Below are 22,302 nucleotides of genomic sequence, written 5' to 3' on the forward strand. Positions count from 1 at the left end.
CGCCCCACCAGCCAGCAGCCCATGTGTTGGCATGGCTCCAGACTCACCTGGCCTCCGTGCATATGTGACCACACAAATGCCCTCCATGCATGTGCGGAGGCCAGGTGAGTGCATAGCCGTGCCACTGCGTGGGTTGCTGGCTTGGGGGAGCGCCACTGTTGGTACCACTGCCAGTAGGAACATAGGAACATAGGAAGCTGCCATATACTGAGTCAGACCATTGGTCTATCTAGCTCAGTATTGTCTTCACAGACTGGCAGCAGCTTCTCCAAGGTTGCAGGCAGGAATCTCTCTCAGCCTTATCTTGGAGATGCTGCCAGGGAGGGAACTTGGAACCTTCTGCTCTTCCCAGAGTGGCTTCATCCCCTGAGGGGAAGATCTTGCAGTGCTCACACATCAAGTCTCCCATTCATATGCAACCAGGGCAGACCCTGCTTAGCTATGGGGACAAGTCATGCTTGCTACCACAAGACCAGCTCTTCGCTCAGTAAGCACCTTAGCATTTACTTTTACAGGTGCCTCGTGTTGCTGCCCTCACTGGCAAACCCTTGAAAAAGAATTTTTTTTAAAAGTTCCCCTTTAAAAGCAAAGGGGAGTCTCCACTGGAGTCCCCTTTACATAGCAGCATGAACTGCCGAACCAGTTTGCCTCGAATCAGGCTCGATTCAGCTCAGTCACGGACCGGCCCACCTTTCCTGAAGGCCAGTCCGGTTCGCAGTCAACCTTCTCTTACGTGTTTTGTTGCGCAATTTCTATATTGATCTTTAAAAACAATAGTTATCTATATAAATAGGCTTATGCTTAAACTTAGCAGGGCTAAGGTTTGGGAACTGAACAGAATCAAGCAGGCCAGAAATGCTTCTGGAAACTGTTTTTCACTTTGTGCTTGATACTTGGAAGTGTGCATAGGGCTAGAGTTAAGCAACTAGTCAGTGGGCCGTTGAAGTGAGGTACTTGTGGGAGAAAAAGCTGATGGCGATAGCACAAAAAGGACAAGGAATGGAAAAACAGGATTCTGCAATATCCTGTGGACAGGAGTACCAGTCAATGGTACCTGTAAACAAGCACATATATGGGCATGATTCTGGGAAGTTGAAAAAATGTCAGTGCCATGTAGACAATATTCTAGGAAATGTGTGCGTGCGGGGTGGCACTACCTACTATGTTTGAGGACAAAAAAACTGTTGTCAGCAAATTGCAGAAGGTATAAAAGGACTGCATTGCATTACATTTGTTCTGGGTCTGACTGGACCTCCCAGTCAGTCCTGACCCGCTGGTCGAGCTGCCTTGTTTCTGTGTGCTAAGATTTTGGTGAGAGCAGATAAAGCCTTGCAGAACATTTCCCTAAATGTCTTGCTTGCGGAGGGGTTCCTGGAAACAGCTTGCTAAGATTCCATCCACTACCTGAGATCAATCAGTAGTAGGTCACCTGGACAAACCCAACCTAATACGAATATGATGAGTATTTATATATCACTTTCCAACCAAAGTTCCCAAATGATTTACATACAGAAATCAAATAATTTGATTTGGCAAATTAACGGAGTGCTGGCGGGAGGAAAGCGGTGGGAGAGGTAAGTGCACCCTCCCCCGCCCTTAAAAGAGCCACCCCCACCAGCGCCGGACCACAGCTCCACAGTTCCATGCAAATCTCTACTATATCTATGTTGCATCGAAAGCTGCCTTGTACCAATTCGGACTGTTGGTCCATCTAGCTCAGTATTGTCTGCACTGACTAGCAGCAACTCTCCAAGGCTTCAGATAGCTCTACCTGGAATTGCCAGGGAGTGAACCTGGGCCCTTCTCCATGCAGAGCAGATGCTCTACCACTGAGCTATGGCCCCTTTCTCAACATAACATTGATTGATTGATTGATTGATTTTTCAACACAACATGTAAATAAATGTACCTGCGAGTACAGATCTGTACCTGTACCTGAGAGCTGCTTTTGTGGTAGCAAGCATGAATTGTTTGACCCTCCTTTGCTAAGCAGGGTCTGCCCTGGTTGCATATGAATGGGAGACTGCATGTTTGAGCACTGTAAGATATTCACCTTGGGGAAGGAGCCGCTCTGGGAAGAGCACCTGCATGCGTGCATGCAGAAGCTTCCAAGTTCCCTCCCTGGCATCTCCAAGATAGGGCTGAGAGAGATTCCTGCCTGCAACTTTGGAAAAGCTGCTATCAGTCTGTGTAGACAATACTGAGCTTGATGGACCAATGGCCTGACTCGGTATATGGCAGTTTCCTATGAGCATAGCATGTGAATGTGGCTTACTGAAGGATGTTGCCTATTTCAGGGTCCGGCAAGCTTCAAGGAGCAGGAGGCATCTTTTGACAAAGATGATCGGACTCAAGTACATCCAGGACAAAGAACGATGTTCTGGCAAGTCAAAGAGGAGATCTGTGGGAATGTAGGTTCCTTGGGTAAGGATCTCTTCTGCCAACATTAAGTAAACCCAGCAAATGCCTTGGCAATTTTTAAGTCTTTGAAAAGATGATTTGGGTATTATTATTTTATTGAAGAGAATGCAGTATAGAAGTTTAAAATCAATAGAGTTTTTAAGAAATGCTTATAATGAGGCCAAACAATAGGCACAATCCAGGCAAAACAAAGCACTTTTAAGCCCCTTGATTTCAGTGGGACTGATTTAATCATGAACCTTTCATTTGAAATCAATGGTTGACATTCAAACTAAATTTTTCAATAGTACTACTACGGAGTTTCACTACAGGCCTAATTAATTTCAGTAGGACTTCCATTGAGTAATTTAGCCAATAGGATTTTAAAGTATTTCATTTTGATTGGATCATGCACAATATGTGAACACACACACACACGTTTGCAATGGACAGTGTAATGCTTTTGATGATCTATTTTATTTTGGATTGTTCTTTTCAAACTTGTAGCTTATTGTTAAAGTTTTAAAAATTAAAATAATAATAATGAAAAGGAATTCATTTCATTAAAAAGCTGGCACCTTCTCTGTTGCTTGTCTAGAAAAGGCTAACATGTATTAATATTCTTTGGATCCAGTTATGGAAAAGACAAAACCTACTGTTACTATCACTATCAACAACAACAACAGCAGCAGCAACAACAATATAATAAAACCCTCAGGATTTTAAAGAAGCTGCTGAAGACCAATCTCTTTAGAGAAGCATTTTAATTTTTTATCTGCAGCTCAGTATCTGGTGGGTTTTATACTGGCTTATATAGTATGTCGGTTTTACTGATTTTGTGAATCACCCTGAGCAGAAATGTACTGGAGGAGTGAGTGTAAATATTGTAAATACATAAAATATAAATCAATAATTCTGTTACTCTCTCCTTTTTCCAGAGGGACTTTTGATTCCCAAACTTGACCTCACCTTCCATCCAGAAAAAGGGGAGAAGATGTTTTTCCAGGACCAAGATTCAGGTGAGGGGTTGGAGTAATTTATGTGGTAAGGCTTGCAGAGAGAAAGGACCTGATTTCAACAGTACTTCGGCGGTTTAAAAAAGTGAGGACATGTTGTTTACAGTTACACAGTGAGGAAAAGTAACTGTTCTTTGAAGACATGGTTGGTGGTGGAGTCTGAAGTTATATCACGTTGTGAATTCAGTAACAGACCTGCTAACAAATGGGGCAAGTGCAATAAAGACTATTGTGTATATATCAAATATGAGATCAGGTATAACTTTATTGGACTAGCCATAGGCCATGACGGAATGGTTTCACTATGTACATGGTAAGCCTTATGATCAGTGAAACACATTAGCAGAAATTTCAGCCTCTACTTCTCTGGATCTCTGTAAAGGTTGATGGCAATTTTATCCAGTTCCCTTTTCCTGATGTTCTTGGCTGCCAAACCAAACAGAGCCACCTTATGGGTTACAAAATCTTGAGTATTGTCCAATAGGAAACATAGAACTTCAACTGAGGAGTTAGTTCTGCCCATATTTAACAGAGGAAGTATACATTTTGGGGGGCTCTCCATATAATGGGCAGTAAAGGAAATAGTGCTTTATTTTGTCCACAGATATGTAATCTCTGAATCATTGGCACCTTCTGGTACCTCCTGTTCATACTGCAGTAAACATAGTCTGAAATCTTAAGCCTATGTATTTGTTTCTTAGCAATACCCAGGTAATTCTGGTAGGATAGCTTGCTCTAAAGCAGTGTTTTTCATTGTATGGCTCAGGCTGCACTGGTGACCCAATCAATGGGGCTGTGCATGGAACCAGCTCCCTCACTCCTCCTCCTCCCCTGGGCACTCTGTGTAGAAATAGTCCTGTGGGGCGGCAGCGTACCTCCTTGCCACCCCGTTGTTTCAGTGATCGGAAGTCACCAGAAGTGCTGTGCGTGTGTTGCGCACGTACGTTGCACGCATGTACGACGTGGGCCCACCCGCAATGCACCGCACTTCCGGTGACTGCTGGTCACTGAAACAACAGGTCAGCAAGGAGGTATGCTGCCATCCTGTGGGACTATTTCTACACAGAGCATCGGAGGGGGAAGCGTGGCAGGGTGGGGGTGGGGGTGGGGGTAAGTGCACCTTCCCCTATCCTTAAAGCCACCCCTATCCCCGCATTCAAACCAGTTCGAACACAGGGGTTTCGGACCTGTTCAGCGTTCTAAGAATAGAACGCCAAACAGGTTCGTGCAAATCTCTACCAGTCAACCTTAAATGTGGTTCTCTGACTACCTGTTTGTTGGTCCTATGTGAAGCTAGATGCTCTGCACAGCCTCCCTGGGAACTACCAGCATGGTGTAGTGGTTAGAGTGTTAAATTAGGACCGGGGAGATCTGAGTTCAAATCCCCATTCAGCCACGAAACTCACTGGGTGACTCTGGGCCAGTCATGCATCTCTCAGCCTTACCTACCTCACAGGGTTGTTGTGAGGTTAACCATGTACACCGCTCTGGGCTCCTTAGAGGAAGAATGGGATATAAATGTTAAAATAAGTAAAATAAATAAATAAGCATGCAGAGATAACCATTCTCCCTGTGCAGTGCTGTGTTTTGCCTGGTGCTGGGTATGTGTGTGTCTCTCCTTTAAGGGACCGGGCCTTCTCTGTGGCTGCCCCAGAGCTCTGGAATATGCTCCCAGTCAAAATAAGAGCCTTGGCATGGGCTCATACTATCATGCTAATGTTGGTAAAGGTAAAGTGTGCCATCAAGTTTCTGTCGATGCCTGGCGACCACAGAGCCCTGTGGCTGTCTTTGGTAGAATACAGGAGGGGTTTACCATTACTGTCTCCTGTGCAGTATGAGATGATGCCTTTCAGCATCTTCCTATATCGCTGCTGCCCGATATAGGTGTTTCCCATAGTCTGGGGAAAATACCAGCGGGGATTCGAACTGGCAACCTCTGGCTTGCTAATCAAGTCATTTCCCCACTGTGCCATTGGGTGGCCCCAAAGAACGACTTGCTGGTGGTAACTTACTGGTGGTAACTTACATTAAATCTAGATTTGAATGAACCAGGCCAAAATGTCCTCAAATGTGTCTGTTATACTTATTCAGGTATATGTTTATCTGTCATCTTACGTTATAGCATCTAACAGGTTCCTGACTTGACCCTACATCACCTAATGATCTAATCCACCCTCCGCCTCAGTCCCAAGCCGCAATTACACCATAACCCCCCAAATCCCAATGGTCGTTCCCGCTAGCATTCCACCCTCCATTCTCCCCACTCCAACATTTCATGCTCCAAACAATGCCCCCACTGCCACCCACACCAGCCACAGACCAAAAGTTCACTACCCTTTCCTTAGTGTAAAATAGTCTCAAATGAGTGCTCAGTGAAAGTAAAGCCTGAAGGGCTAATTAAAAAGTGTTCTTGTGTGTGCTTTGGAAGAGGTTGAGATCAGGGTGTGTTGGTGACTTGCCCTGTTATATTATTAGGAATATGTAGTGTGTGTAGGCAGAGGTAATTAAGGTCCCCAGGCCGGTTAAAAAGATGGTTAGTGTAGATCAGTTCAATAGAGACACGATAATTAGAAGTTCACCTATTAAATTGATGGTGGAAGGAAGAACTGTATTTGTTCAACTGGCCAGGAGCCATCTGCCTGTTGTTAGCAGTGAGGTTAATTGGGAGTCCTCTGGATAGGAGGAGGGTTCAGCCACAGGTGCATTAATACTTAGCATTAGCTGAGCAAAAATGTGGGATGACGATGTTAATTTGGGAGCAATTATAAAGGCGGCAGCTCCTCTGAGACTTCGTGGAATCTGAACGCGAGAGGCTGTGATTATGAGTCCCATGTGGCATACTGATGAGTATGCAATTAGGGATTTGAGGTCTGTTTGTCTTAGAGGGGAAAGAGGTGGATGTGGTAATTTAGCCCAAGAGAGCTAAACTTTCAAAGCTGCAGCAGATTGGTTCTTTCTTTAATAGAAAAAGTAGAACAGGCCTTGACAAATTTTCTTTGGATCTAGGAGGCAGCCCCAAATTGTAAGAGCCAGACAGTGGACAGCTGCCAAAATTGCCAGGATTAGTGGTGGACATTGTGAGCGTAAAAGAGCTTTGCTGGATCAGGCCGCCCAACACCTATCTAGCCCAGTATTCTTCTTCTCACAGTGGCCCACCAGATGCTTTTGGCAATTCATGGAGGAGAGGTCTATCAATGGCTACTAGTTGGAGGGCTATAGGCCACCTCCAGCCTCAGAGGCAAGATGCCTCTGAATACCAGTTGCAGGGGAGTAACAGTAGGAGAGAGGGCATGCCCTCAACTCCTGCCTGTGAGCTTCCCAGAAACATCTGATGGGCCACTGTGTGAAACAGGATGCTGGACTAGATGGGCCTTGGGCCTGATCCAGCAGTGCTGTTCTTGTGTTCTTATGAAGTCCACAGACATCTAGTTCTCACTATTGTTCTCTCATTTTTGATTTGGTCATTGCACTTGGTTTTGGTAACTTCATTTTCTTCCTGGGCCTGAGATATTTTCTTTTTCTCAGAATGCAGTTGTCTCTGGACAATCATAGAATGCTTTCTCATGTCTATACTGATACCAATTGCTCTTGAAGAAGTGTCAGAAGACTTGAAATGCACTGGGCTAAATCCATGTCAGTGTACCCTCTAGGTTTCAAGGGTCATGTCCCTTTGACCTTGAGATTTGACCCCAATTTTTGAGGGGGTTTTCTTTCTTTTTTGGCCACTCAGTAAAATAACCCTGACTAAATGGTCTGACTTGGGAAAAATCACTTTAATGTGTTATGAGGTTTTATCAAATTCTAGATTAGAAGTGGGGATGCGGGGAGAACCTAGTTTAGAATTAGTTTAGTTTAGCGGGGGGAAAGGTGGCTACAGGGAGACATGATAGAGGTCTATAAAATTATGCACAGTGTGGAGAGAGTGGGTGGAGAGAAAGGTTTTTTTTCCCCTCTCACAACACTAGAACCAGGAGTCATCCCAGGAAACTGGTTGCCATGAAATTTAGGACCAACAAAAGGAAGTATTTTCCCACACAACACATAAATCCATAGATTCCATAAATCTATGGAATTATCTGCCATGGGATGTGGTAATGGCCACCAGCTTGGATGGCTTTAAGAGGGGCATTGACAAATTCATGGAGGCCAGGTCTATTAATGGCTACTAGTCTTGATGGCTTTAGGCTACCACCAGACTAAATCCCAGTTGCAGGGGAGCATCAGCAGGAGAGAGGGAATGCCTTCATCTCTTGCTTTGGGCTCACCAAACACAGCTGGTGGGCCACTGTGGGGAAAAGGCTGTTGGACTAGATAGTCCTTGGGCCTGATCCAGCAAGAATGTTCTCTTATTTTATGCCCCCCCACACACACACTCAGTGTTATTGATTGATATTACAGAGCTACAGGGACCAGTGCTCTGACTGTATAAGGCAGTTTCATATGGAGAAGGGTCGTGAATGTGTAGCAGAGCATCTGCCACATGGGAAAGGTCCCATATTTAATTCCTGCCATCACCAGCTAAAACGATCTCAAATGTATTAAAAACAGGAAAGCTGCTGCCAGTCAGGGTAGAAAATACTAGTCTAGGTCATACTATGGTCCAATTTGGTGTAAGGCTGGCCTTGACAAACCTTCTTTGGCTCTAGGAGCCATCCCCAAAATTTAGGAGCCAGGCTGCCCTCTGTTTCATGTGGCAAGCAATGAAACAGAGGGGCTGGTGGATTCACTGTTTACCCCAGCAAAGCCCTCCGCTTAGTGGGTGGTGGACTTGCTGCTCACTCCCAGAAATGCTCTCTGCTTCATGGTGGGATGGGCTCTCTGACTTTCTTGCTCGCTTCTTCTCCTGGTTGTGTCCATGTGGCTCAGGAAGGTGACGGAACAGGAGGGGGGGGAGCATCCTGCCCCCCCTGCTTGGGTTGCCCACTCCTCCTGGTCATTTCAGTCCATGGCTCAGGTGACATGCTTACATTTTTGGGTACTGTGGCCAGCTGGCACCTGGGGATTGTTGAGCCTTGGTGTAAGGCACTTCATACGTTCATATTTATTTATTTATTGTTGCATTTATATACCGCCTTTCATTAAAATAATCCCAGAGTGGTTTACAATCTAATCAAAACAATGCAAAGTTAAAACAATACACAATTAAAAGTGCAAATATTAATCTGAATATACAAACAATACACTTCTATTTAAAAGTGTTAAAAACATATATCAAATAAAACAGTAGAACAACACAAAACAGAGAAGCAGTAGCAGTAGCAGCAAAAAATAGTTCTCATATATAAAAGCTTGGGTGAAGAGCCATGTTTTTACTTGTTTTCTAAAAACTGTGATGGAGACTGAGGAACAGATGTTAGCCAGGAGAGCATCCCAAAGTCTGGGGGCAATGACTGAGAAAGCCTGTCCTACATGCTTGACAGCCTCCACTCCCCTCCCAACCCTCATTGTCAGCATGTGGAGCAGAGCTCCCTCACATGATCTTTTCAAGCAGGCAGAAACCCTTGGGAGCAGGTGGCCCTTTAGAATGGGAGAGGGGAAATGGAAAGCTTTGTTTATTAACCTTGAAGTAGATGGAGAGAAACTATAGAGAGCCAAGGCTTTTTGCGAATGGTAGAAAGACAATAAGATGTGGCAGGATGAAAGGCCAGCGAAAAGGAAGCGACAGTAGTCTTCAGAAAAGATTGTCAGAATATGGGCACATGTTTTGGCTTTTTCCTCTCTCTTTCTCCCTCTCCAGGTAAGAGAAGAGAGATCAAGATGGAGTCTTCTCATCAAGTTGGGACTGGACCAGAGGAAATGCCCCACCACAATGTTTCTGAGATGACCAAGTTTCCAGAGCAAAGGTGTGAGTCTAAAGGACAGCATGGAAAGAACAAATGTGGTGACAGTTTGGGAAGTCTTACAGCTGGTGGTGGTGAAGGCACTGGGGCAGAAAAGCCCCTGGCCTCCCAGCATGGAAGAAAATACCAGTACAACTTGGGACTTGTAAAGATAGATGCCGAAGAAAGCCCTTACGAATGTTCTGTGTGTGGGGAAAGCTTCCAGCAAGAAGGTCAGCTTGCTGAACATCAGAGAATGCACACCACAGAGGAAACATATGAATGGTCTGAGTGCGGGAAATCCTTCTCACAGAGAGAAATGTGGGCTAGTGAACAGAGTAGCTCTCTGGCAGAGAAACCTTATGAATGCCCTGAGTGTGGGAAAAGGTTCAGTTACAGAGCAACTTTAATGAGACATCGGAGAATCCATACTGAAGAGAAGCCACATAAATGTTCTCACTGTGGTAAAAGCTTCTCTCAGAGAACGAACTTAATGAGTCATCTGAGAATCCATACTGGAGAGAGGCCATATCAATGTTCACAATGTGGGAAAGGCTTCAGGTGGCAATTGCATTTGAAAAGACATCAGAAAATCCATACAGGAGAGAAACCGCATGAGTGCCCCGAGTGTGGGAAAAGCTTCTCTCGGAGGGATACGTTGATCAATCATCGGAGAACCCATACGGGAGAGAAGCCTTATGAATGCCCCGAGTGTGGGAGAAACTTCAATCATCCGTGTAATTTGATTGAACATCAGAAAACTCATACAGGAGAAAAACCACATGAGTGCCCTGAGTGCGGGAAAAACTTCTCTCGGAGAGATACACTGATCAAACACCAGAGAACCCATACGGGGGAGAAACCTTATGAATGCCCCGAATGTGGGAAAAGTTTCAATCATCCATGTCGCTTGATTGACCATCAGAAAATCCATACAGGAGAGAAACCACACGAATGCCCTGAGTGTGGGAAAAACTTCTCTCGGAGAGATACGTTGATCAAACATCAAAGAACCCATGCAGAGGGGAAACCTTATGAATGCCCTGAGTGTGGGAAAACCTTCCTTCAAAAAAAGGCATTCATTAGACATCAGATAATTCATTTAGGAGATAAATCCAGCTAATGTTCTTTGCAGTGCCAGATTCTACAGAAAAAGGAAGAAAAGGTTTTACTAGCAAAATTCACCTTGTTTTATGTTGGATAACTTACTTATCAGTACCACAGAGGAAAGTGTCTTTCTCCCGCCCCAAAGTGTCTATCAGAAGTACTAGGGGAAAAGGTAAAGGTAAAGGTTGTGCCATTGAGTCGGGTTGACTCCTGGAGACCACAGAGCCATAAACCACAGCAAAAACCTTTGAAGTTGGAAATCTAGAGTGCCTTTATTAAGGAAGTTAACAAAATGTGGTGATGAATTAAAAATATATAAACAAGAAATTGTAAAGAGGTTAGCAGAAGCAGAAAAGAGTTTAGGTAAAAGGCTGACAAAGCTAGAAGAAAAGAGCACAAATACGTTAAGAAATGAATTCATTAATCAGGAAGTTAAAGATCAAAGTGAAAAACATAAAGTAGAAACTAATAAAATAGAAACTGGATAAAGCTTTTCAGTTAGCAAAAGCTTTTGAAAAACGAAAAGCAGTAATTATTTATGTGATAGTACAGAGGGTTGACAATATGACTAGGAAAAATAATATATGCATCAGAACACTAAAGTATGCATCAGAACACTAAATCTTACTTTTCCAAGTAGAGGCCAAATGGTTCCTGTTTTGGGGTTGCATTGGTTCATCAGTCAATATAAAAATAGATTCTGATCCATGGATTAATAGCTCTTTTTCAAAAATGAATAAAGATTATCAGGACAACTTTGAAAACTGATAAAAGACTGAATCAGTTAAACTGATCAGTTTAACTTTGAAAACTGATAAAAGAAGATAGCTCTTCACCACGTTTCAATCATCAATATTTTTTTCAGATCTTTCAGCAATTGCTCTAAATAAAAGAGGATGTTTTAAAGGAAAAACAGAATAAAGGATTTTAGATGTGATTTTTTCCTCTTTACTTGGGGGGAAAAAAGACAATGATTACAATTGCTGTAAAAGAAGCAAGATCCATTGGATCACGTTGATGTAATAATTGAGGTAAATGAGAATCAGGAATGTAGAAACAGGAATGTGTTATTCATGAGGAGGAATCGGTTAAAGGAAAAATTTTTAGCATTTAGCTATAAAGTATCTAAAAGCTCTACTGAATAATATTGGTATTATTAAAGTGTTAGTTACTTTAGGCTTTTCCTTACTCTGGCTCTAGTTTCTTTTGTTTCTTGGCTCAGTTTCATTTTTGTTCTTCTTCTCCTTAGCATTTTAAAGATAATAACAATGACTCACTGAAGTTATCATCTCTGTGTATTGCAGGGCTTCATAGGGATTGAGAGGAGGAGGATTAAGTGAGAAGTAGTGCATAAGAATGTGGGCATGAAACAAACATAAGAACAAATTTTAAAGTATGCTGTTTTCAAGGTGAAATATATATATCATGCACTAAAACTCAAGACATTTTGACAAGAATTCTTAATAAAGCTCTTTAAAAGGTAATTCTTATGTAAAGACATAAAGGAGCATACTTTTTTTAAATACAAAGGTGATTTGGAATTCTTTAAATTAGCAATAGGCTGGCCAACATGCTGTGTAACCAGCATTGAAGTTTATGATGCAGAGAAAACAGTTTCTGATTCTGGAGAGGAGAGCTGGTTTTGAGGTAAAGTAAAGTTGTACCATCGAGTCGGTGTTGACAGCTGGCGACTACAAAGCTATGTGGTTGTCTTTGATAGAATACAGGAGGGGTTTACCATTGCCATCTCCCTTGCAGTATGAGATGATGCCTTTCAGCACCTTCCTATATTGTTGCTGCCCAATATAGGAGTTTCCCATAGTCTGGGAAACATACCAGCGGGGATTCCAACCAGCAACCTCTTGCTCCCTAAGCAAGTTACTTCCCCACTGTGCCATTAGGTGGCTCTTGAGGACTTGTGGTAGGGTCTGCCCTAGTTTGTATTTGTATTTGTATTTTTACATTTATATCCCGCTCTTCCTTCAAGGAGCCCAGAGCGGTGTACTACATACTTGAGTTTCTCTTTCACAACAGCCCTGTGAAGTAGTTTAGGCTGAGAGAGACGTGACTGGCCCAGAGTCACCCAGCTAGTTTCATGGCTGAATGGGGATTTGAACTCGGGTCTCCCCGGTCCTAGTCCAGCACTCTAACCACTACACCACGCTGGCTCTGTTTGCACGTGTTTGCATGTGAATGAGAGACTGCATGTGTGAGCACTGTAAGATATTCTCCTTTGGGAAGAGCACCTGCCTGCTTGCATGCAGAAAGTTCGAAGTTCCCTCCCTGGCAGCATCTCCAAGATAGGGTGGAGAGAGACTCCTGCCTGTAACCTTGGAGAAGCTGCTGCCAGTCTGTGTAGACAAAACTGAGCTAGATGGACCAATGGTCTGACTCAGTAGAAGGCAGCTCCCCATGTTCTTATGACCCGCTGGGGCTGCTGCGCACCTGGAAGGCAGTCTTGGCAGTCTTGTGCAAGAGCACAGATGCACAACTACTTAAAACAGCGTATGGACACTTGTGCCTCCATATTCTTTAAGTCATATCAGATCACTAAAGCTATTCCAGAGGTCTGTCTTCGGACTTAAAAATTTGCCACAAGTAGTTCATGAGCCAGCTGGGGAGGTCAGTACTATTTGGGGGAATGAATGTTAATTGTGATTTTTGACAAGGGTCTACACCCCTAGAGATAGCCACCTAATGCCCCAGTGGGGGAATAAATAATAAATAAATAAAACAAATTATCAAGTCAGAGGTTGCCAGTTCGAATCCCCCTGGTATCTTTCCCAGATTATGGGAAACACCTCTATTGGGCAGCAGCGATATAGGAAGATGCTGAAAGGCATCATCTCATACTGCACAGGAGATGGCAATGGTAAACCCCTCCTGTATTCTATCAAAGACAACCACAGGGCTCTGTGGGCGCCAGGAGTTGACACCAACTCAATGACACAACTTTATTTTACTTTACACCCCTAGAGAAGGAAAATAGGTGATAGAATTGCAATACCTTCAGCTTTCAGTGTGTTCAGTGGCCTACTATCCTGGCCATCGGGCCTGCAGTGGTCAAATTTGCAATGGTGTTTTAAAAGCTTTTAATTTTCAAAATTAAACTACTATAAAATTTTAATTTAAAAAACTGTACTATAAAATTTTGATGCATGCTGTCAGTGGAATGAAAATGAAAATTGGTAGGAATGTTCTCCAAAGATCAGTCCATGGAGAGAATGCAACAGTTTGTTCATTGTTAGCCTAACTCTTTTCTCTGTGCAAAAATGACTAGAATTTTACTCTAATCATTGTGGGGGCGGAGGATAAAGAAGGAGTGATAATACTCAGAAAGCCTTAAAGGCAACAATGCTATCACCTATTTTCCAGCACTAGGGGGTAAAAAGGTAAAGGCAAAGTGTGCCGTTGAGTCGGTGTCGACTCCTGGTGCCCACAGAGCCTTGTGGTTGTCTTTGGTAGAATACAGGAGGGTTTTCCATTGCCTCCTCCCATGCAGTATGAGATGATGTTTTTCAGCATCTTCCTATATCTCTGCTGCCCAATATAGGTGTTTCCCATAGTCTGGGAAACATACCAGTGGGGATTCGAACTGGCAATCTCTGGCTTGCTTGTCAAGTCATTTCTCCGCTGTGCCATTAGGTGGCTGGTCCATTAGGTGGCTGGTACTGAAGGCCAAAATTTGGTCTTGTCTCATGGCCTAAAGGTGGTTTCATTTACTGAGAAAACTAGGAAGAAGTATATCATGAGCTTTCAGTTCCAACCGGATGGTTCTGTTTGTTTTGTGACTGTAATTAAATTAATGGTTATATATATTCATTTGGCTTCATGCAGCATGTTCTTCTCTTGGGCTCTAATTGGAGCTGTGTTTTGTGATGATTTTGGGTTGTAAATAAATAAATGTGACTGGCTACTTTCTTATTACCTATCCCAATAAATACATTCTCAAACTTGGAAAGAGGCAACAGTATCATTTGTCCTTGATACCAAAGGTCCAGAAACAGTGGATTCCAGACTTTTCTTTCTCCTAGATTTTGATTACAAGGCCTTACAAGTAGAGAGAATGAATCCATACATAAAGATCTGTGGATTTCTGAGAGTTAGAAGAATAATATAAGAAAGAACATGAACACTGACTGAAAAACCAAGGCACTAGTGTTCTCTCTAATTTTTTCTCTAAGTTCAGTGTTCTCTCTAATTTTTTTTTCATCTGTGTGCGGAATGGGTTTTGTTCTGGGTGGCAGTATCAAGGCAGTATATGTGCATGTGCATTTTGAATGGGGTTTTCCTGATTCAATCTGAGTGGAACCTAAAATTAACTGAGCAGACATCAAAAAATGTGTCTGCGCATGCACATGCACATGCCTTAGAGGGAACACTGGTGGTGTAGTGGTTAGAGTGTTGGACTTTGGCACGAAAGAGCTGGGTTCAGATCCCCCACTAGGTCATGAGTGGTTGTGCAGCCCTCAGGGATGCATTTCTGTAATGGACTTTTACAGGGAGGGGAGAGAAGGGTAAACTGCTTTTGCCTCCTGGCACATAGGGCCGCAGAACAAGTGTCCTGACGCCCTGCGTGGGTGGAGCTCTGAATGTGGGCTGGGATGCAGAGCAGCAGACCAAAAAAATATTCAGACAGGCTTAGAGTGGATCTAAAAGGCCTGAATTAAAAAAATATGATCTTCAGTTTCTACCTAAAGAAAGGATCTGCCTGGATTTGTTTCATTGAAACCTGGCATGATGCCCTCCTCTCTTATTTTCTTTAAATCAGAGCTGCACATAGGAAGCTGCTGTATACTGAGTCAGACCATTGGTCTATCTAGCTCAGTATTGCCTTCACAGACTGGCAGCGGCTTCTCCAAGGTTGCAGGCGGGAGTCTCTCTCAGCCCTCTTGGAGATGCCAGGGAGGGAACTTAGAACCTTCTGCATGCAAGCATGCCCAACTTTGGCCTACCAGTTGTTGTTGGACTATGATTCCCATCATCCCACTCACAGTGGTCAGTAGGGTTGATGGGAGTTGTGGTCCAACAGCAGTTTGAGGGCTGAAGTTGTGCAACTCTGCTTTACATCCTTTTTTTAAACCAACATTTCCCCATGAGACCTTTGGCAAAATGTCTTGGTTCACTATTGCCCTTTGTAACTAAGCTTAAGTAGGTATAATGGAAGCAATTGCATATTCCTCTCCCTTCCCTGCCCTTCCTCTGTTGTCTCATTTGTCTATTGTCTCATCTAGATTGTAAGTCCCTTGGGGCAGGGACCCATGATCTCATTATTCAAAAAGGGTCTTGTACATGGATGGCACTAAATAAACATATTGGATAAATATTCGTATTTATCCAACTAGAAGGTGACTCTGAATGCAAGACAATGCCTTAAAAGAGAGAGGTGAAATACCAGTTATACCTATATTTATGCCCCAAAAAGAGGACTCTGAATTCAAAATATGCCCCCCCCCACACACAATATTTAACAGGAAAGTACTGGAGGGGGGCTGTCTTGGATTTAGGTAAATATGGTAGGAACATACTGAAGCTCTTCTCACAATTAGTGAGAAGAGCTTTGGGGCTAACTGTGGGGAAGGAGGGCTAACCTTACTCTCCCCACAGACGATCAGTAGTTGTTCTCTGGGCGGGTGGACCACCCACCCAGGTGAGTAGTGGCTCTCCTGCGGGCCGCCCACGGCTTGCCCGGTAGCTCTGGAGGTCAGGGGCAGGGAAGTGCTGCCATGTGGTGCCCCACCCCCGGATCCCCAATATGTGATGCAGTACTGGGGCCCCCATCCCCAGTGGCGGCCCGTGAATGTGCCTGCGGGGGGGCGGGCGGTGGGAGCCAACTTTAAGAGTGAAGTAATTTGGGACTCACCTCCGCCACGGCGGCACCTGAACGCTATTCGGAGCTGCAATGTGCCACCCAGCAGCCCCTACAGTGGGGAAGCGCATCCGCCACTCACCTGGCTTCCACGGAGCCGGGACCCCGTCAGCAGCCAGATAAGAGTGCTCGCCACTGCTGGGAGCCATTTGGCTCTCACAAGCGGTGAAAAACAGGCTGGGCTTCCCTAGCCCAGTCTTCACTGCTCCTGAGCATAGCTTCATTGTCTACTACTGAGTCAGATCCTTGGTCAATCGGGCCCTGAATTGTTTACTCTGATTGGCAGCAGCTCTCCATGGTTTCAGGGAGGGGCATTTCCCACCCCTATCTCAAGACTGAACCTGGGACCTTCTGCTTGCAAAACAGGGACTCTAGCGCCATGTTGTCTATGGCGACCACAGAGCCCTGCGGTTTTCTTGGTAGAATACAGGAGGGGTTGACCATTGCCTCCTCCCGCACAGTATTATATGATGCCTTTCAGCATTTTCCTATATCCATTGCTTGTTTCCTCCTAGTGTGGGAAAAATGTCAAGGGCACTTGACTAGGCCAGAGGTTTTCAGAGGTTGGACGACAACTCAGTCTCAAGCTCAGAAGTCTCCCAGAACAGGAGAGCTGGTTGGGAGTGATTGCCATCGGGACCCCAATGGCAAGGATATTGGCAATATAGTAACACAGTTACGAGAGTCACTGTAAATCCTTATATGATGATTTGAAACTTGGGTTGATTCCAGATTGTTCTCATTCTTGACTAACAAGTAAAGTCATTGTTAGGCTAGGCTTCAAGGAGATTACATTGTGCGGGTACCATGATCTGGGATATGCCCTAATCGGTCTACACACCCCTATTTCTATATGCTATACAAGGAGTTCAAAAATAATAACATCTTGGTGGTTTCCTTCTAATCTTCAACGCCTTCCACAACTTCCCTTTAGAACAATTCAAGTTGTTCTTCCCAAATGTGGCCTGCAAACCCTTTGCTGTTTGGCAATTAGGAAACATCCATGCCCAGAGGAGAGGAAGTCACAACTGCCAAATCTTTGCAGGAAACCTGACTCTGGAATTAATAACAACAACAACAACAACAACTTTACTGGGAACAGCCTATATTCTGCAACGATATCTATAACAACAGCAACAACATTGGCAATAAAATTCAGCCACCCCAGGTCCTTAGGAAGGACTCGATGTCTGGATCAAACAAATCAGTCAATAGCACCTGCCTGACTGTGTAAATAAATAAATAAATAAATAATTCAATTTCTAACAAGGAGAGAACTATTTACTGGCAGTCTTTCCTTTTAATTTTTTTCTTTAAAGAAATGTCCCTCTTCCCTTTGTACATGCTACAATCAACACAGGGGTGGAGCCACCATTGGGCGAATGGGTTCAAAGAACCCAGGCCACCACCAATCAGGGGCTGTGAGCGCGGTGGCCCCAAGATGGCGGCCCCAGCACAGCTGCTAAAGAGCCTTCTTTAGCTGCCTCCATTGCCACGTTAAGGTAAGTCCCCACATTGGTTTCAGGGAGGACTGCTTTGGTGGTAGTGGCAGCAGCTTGGAGCATTTCTCACCAACCACACTCGTGGCTTCCATCTTTTTCCACTTGGGTCTCAGGGGTTGGCCATGGGCTCTTTGGAGCTGGCCCATTTTAATGCCAGTCCTGTTGGCAGGAATAGGCTAGATCAGGGGTATAGCCACCATTGAGTGGCGGGGGGATGCCCAGGGGCCACAGGTGTCTGTGGGCCACCCACCACCTCACCTGCCCTCCCGGCACTGGGCACAAGCTGGGTGGCTTTGAACCCTTCCACCCTATTATACAGTCACCTGATGTGCTGGTCCCTATTATACCAGCCATCCCTGACCAGTAATAAGCAACTTGGCTTTGACCCTATGAAGAAAATGGGTTTCAAAAGCTATCGAAGAAATGGACTTCAAGGCAAACAAGAGGCGGGTTGGTGGATTTTGGACTCCACATGTCTCCAATTTCACCCCCACACTTTCTGCAGAGCCGTATTTTGGCGCATTCATATTCATCCTAAGCCAGGGGTTCTCAAACTTGGGTCCCCAGATGTTTCTGGACTACTGTGCACATAGCCCCCCAGTCACAATGGTTGAAGGCCATTGTAGCTGGGGATGATGGGAGCTATAGTCCAATGACATCTGGGGATGCAAATATGAACCGCTGTCCTAAGCAAGTATCTTTATTCTGGCTATGATGAAGATACTTCTTCAGTAAAAGTTAAGCCAAGCTCCCCTGCCCACTCCACTGAGAATATGGAGCCACCACAGTGCACTCTCACAAACAAGTTGTCTCCAGCTGCGCATGGAGCCACATGGCCCAGGATGTGGCACAGGTGATGCTTCCCTCATATTCTCCAAATCATGATGATTTAGTCGTCTTCTTGCCAAACCTCCAGGGATGTTTCTCTCCCAAAGAGGGAGTTTGAAACCAATAACATCAACATCAGAACAGTGAGGGCAACATGAGGCAACATCTTGCACAGAACCTGCAACGGCTGGTGCATAAATAGCTCCTGGTGACACAAAGAGCTGGGGCTGAGATGTAGGGCAGGCAGGGACCCTGCTGGTGTGAGGTTTGATCTCCAGCCCCTTCCGATCACAAGCCGTGACTGGACTCCGGTTGCGTTAGGAGAGTCACAGCGGCCTTGCTCTGGGCAGGAGGTCTCTGGCGTGGCCAGATATGTAGTTGGACGCAGCTACGAGGGAGGGGGCGGTGGCAGAGAGGCCCAGCATGTTCTTGCTGCTTTTGCTCTTGCTTCTGCCTCATGCAGCCTACGGAAGGCAGAAGGCCAAATGCCCAGTGAAGTTTCATGAGGACCAAGAGCCCATGAATTATTACCAGGCAGGGGACCTCCTTATTAGTGGGATAGTATCTACACAGAAGCCTCAGCTTGATGGCTACAGTTTCAAGTGTTTTCAGGACAGAAGGTTTTTTTTGTAAGTAGCCATGAAGTGGACCGTTGGATGTTAGGGTCATTGGGAAGCTGCCTTATACAGGGTCAGACCATCGGTCCACCTTTGCCTAGTATTGTCTACAATGACCGGCAGCTGGAACAAATGGGGTAACTGTGATGAGGACTATTGTGAGATATCAAATATGTACAATGTTTCCATATTTCAATGGACCAATGGTCTGACTCAGGATATGGCAGCTTCCTATGTTTCTTTGTAGTCAGACCAATGTGGCGTCCTACAATTTCAATGTAATGCACGTACCCCTGTAATAGACAAGTGTATTTATCCCTTTACATTTACCCCTGAGAACTAGGCAAAGAGGCATCTCTTAAGTGGTTGTTCATTTAGCAAGCACGCTCAGAGCATAGTACGAGGGCACATGAAACAGCCACTTCGCTGAAGCTAAGAGAGTTTTGAGGTGGTCAGTGCCTCAGTGCCTGGGTGAGAGACGCATGCATGCTAGCTCCCTTTGGGGATGGGGTTGTAGCTCAGTGGTTAGAGCATCTGCTTTGCTAGCAGAAGGCTCGAGGTTCAATCCCTGTCATCTGAAGGCAGGGCTGGGAAAGACTCCTGCCTGCAACCTTGGAGAAGCTGCTGCCAGTCAGTGTAGACAATACCTAGATAGATGGAGCAAATGTCTGACTCAGAAGGCAACTTCCTATGCCCCTATGTTCCTAAGGGGAGAACAACTGTCCCTATTTATCCTGGAACAGTGACATTTCCTGTGACTGTGCTGGGGTGTTGCTTTCTTTACATGTAGTTGGATAGGTGAGTCACATGTACTCGCCTATCCAAATTCAAACCAAGGCACCTGTTTGGCAATGGGGGCAGTTCATACGCACTACCCCACAAGACCACCTCTCCTCCTTTGTTTTTGTTTTTTTAACCCTTTTGGAACCATTATTTCCTTTCTTTGGCTGTGTAAACCACTTTGAAGACTTTGTTGCAAAGTGGTATATAAACATGGTTTGAAGTAAATGCATAATAAATAATATATCACTTTTGCAGCCCACAGGTTTCCCACATATGGAAAGTTCAGGTCTTCTTTCATGCCATCGAGCACATTAATGAAAACCCCAGGATTTTACCCAATATCACCCTGGGATACAACGTCTATGAGACCTATTCTGATATGAAAATGACTTCTGCAGCTGTGGTAGACCTGGCCTCTGATGGGCAGTGGAACATTCCAAACTACACCTGTGGGAAGCGACAGAATAACCTAGCTGTTCTTGAAGGGGTTGAGCCTGAAATCTCTTCCCAAAGTGCAACCATCTTGAACTTGTACAAAATCCCACAGGTATGCAGTGTGTGTGCATGTATGTGTGAGTACAGGCTGCGTCTAATTCCTTGTTGCAATCTTTTCAGAGAAATCAAGAAGCACTGATGTCCGAATTGGAGGCTGGATATAATTTTTTATCAGTACAGAAAGTGGTTTTCAGAGGCCTCCCCTGGTGTATGCATTTCTTTCTTTAGTTCTATTTGTCAAGTGTGGTTAAAAAAATTTTGTTGGTCTATCAGACAAAAATCAGAAAAGCCAAAGGGGAGGAGAGCTGGCCTTGCGGTGAGGAGCATGAGCTCCCCTTTGCTAAGCAGGATCTCCCCTGGTTTGCATTTGGATGAGTTACTACCTTTGAGCACTGTCTGCTATAAGATAATCCACATGAGAAATGGGGCCGTAGCTCAATGGTAGAGCATCTTCTTGCACGCAGAAGGTCCCAGGGATAGGGGCCCTTCTCAGAGGAAGGGATCCTTGGGTAGGGCTGGGAGAGACCCCTGCCTGAAACCTTAGAAAGCCAGTCAGTGTAGACAATACTGAGCAAGATGGACCAATGGTCTGACTTGATATAAGCTGATGCCCCAATATGCATCATTTTACACTTACTTACATTGAACATGTACCCCTCTCCCCAGTATGGAGAGATCCTATGCAATACCTATGTGAGGACCAACTAAAATATTGTTAAGTAGTCAAAGCACATATGTAACTATCTTAAGAACATAAGAACAGTCCTGTTGGATCAGGCCCAAGGCCTATCTAGCATCCTGTTTCACAGTGTCCCACCAGATGCCTTTGAGAATTCCACAGCCAAGAAATGAGAGCATGCCTTCTCTCTTGCTGTTGCTCCCCTGCAACTGGTATTTAGAGGCATCGTGCCTCTGAGGCTGGAGATGGCCTACAGCCATCAGACTAGTAGCCCTTGATAGACCTGTCCTCCATGAATTTGTCTAAGCTCCATTGGCTAGTGGCAGATATGCACTGTGGGGAAAAGTACTTTTTTTTTGTTCTAAATTTTCTGGCAGTCAGTTTTTTGGGATGACCCCTGGTTCTAGTTTTGTGAGAAAGTGAGAAAAAATTCTCTCTGTCCACTCTCTCTGTTCCATGCATAATGTTATACACTTCTATCATGTCTCCCTGTAGGTGCGCTTTTCCTAACCAAAAAGCCCCAGATGCTGTAGCCTAGCCTCATAAGGAAGATGCTCCAGGATCCTGACCATTTTGGTTGCCTTCTCCTGCACCTTTCCCAGTTCTATAACGTCCTTCTTAAGAGATGGTGACCAGAACTGCATACAGTATTCCAACTGTGGTCGCACCATAGATTTGTATAAGGGCATTATAATATTAGCATTTTAGTTTTCAACCCCCTCCCTAATGATCCCTAGCATGGCATTTGCCTTTTTCACAGCTGCCATGCACTGAGTTGACATGACAAAGGGAGACATGACAGGTTTATAAAATTATGCATGGTGTAGAAAGAGGAGATAGAGAGAAGTGTTCCTCTTGAATGCTAGGTCATCCAATGAAACTCATGGGCAGGAGTTTTAGGATGGGCATATGTTAGGATTAACATACATTGGCTTCATATGTTAATATATGGGCCTTCATTCCATCACAACAGTGGGCATTTGTGTAGTTATTAATTATCCGTAGTTAACAAATATCTGAATGGTGTCCTGAAAAACAAACTAACAAACCTTTTATTTTCCTTCCTAGATCAGCTATGGTTTTTATCATCATGTTCTTCATGATAAAACCCAGTTCCCCTTTTTGTATCGAGTGGTCCCGAAAGAAGATCCCCCTTACCTGGGGGTTGTCAAATTATTCCAGCATTT

General features: G+C 44.5%; 1 protein-coding gene across 5 annotated transcripts in view; it reads left to right on the forward strand.

Annotated features, from left to right (window-relative positions):
* LOC128342596 (zinc finger protein 436-like) overlaps positions 1 to 13,167 on the forward strand; it is a 55,910-nt gene extending 42,743 nt beyond the window's left edge. For all 5 annotated transcript variants that reach the window (XM_053290061.1, XM_053290065.1, XM_053290066.1 and 2 more), the window contains 3 exons: positions 2,298 to 2,424; positions 3,339 to 3,419; positions 9,154 to 13,167. In XM_053290061.1, the coding sequence (XP_053146036.1) occupies positions 2,298 to 2,424; positions 3,339 to 3,419; positions 9,154 to 10,358 (1,413 nt within the window). In that variant the 3' untranslated portion in view covers positions 10,359 to 13,167. The remainder of the gene's footprint in view (positions 1 to 2,297; positions 2,425 to 3,338; positions 3,420 to 9,153) is intronic.
* The last annotated feature ends 9,135 nt before the right edge of the window (positions 13,168 to 22,302 follow it).

Source organism: Hemicordylus capensis, chromosome 2 (assembly GCF_027244095.1).
Source record: "Hemicordylus capensis ecotype Gifberg chromosome 2, rHemCap1.1.pri, whole genome shotgun sequence".
Lineage (NCBI taxonomy): Eukaryota > Metazoa > Chordata > Lepidosauria > Squamata > Cordylidae > Hemicordylus > Hemicordylus capensis.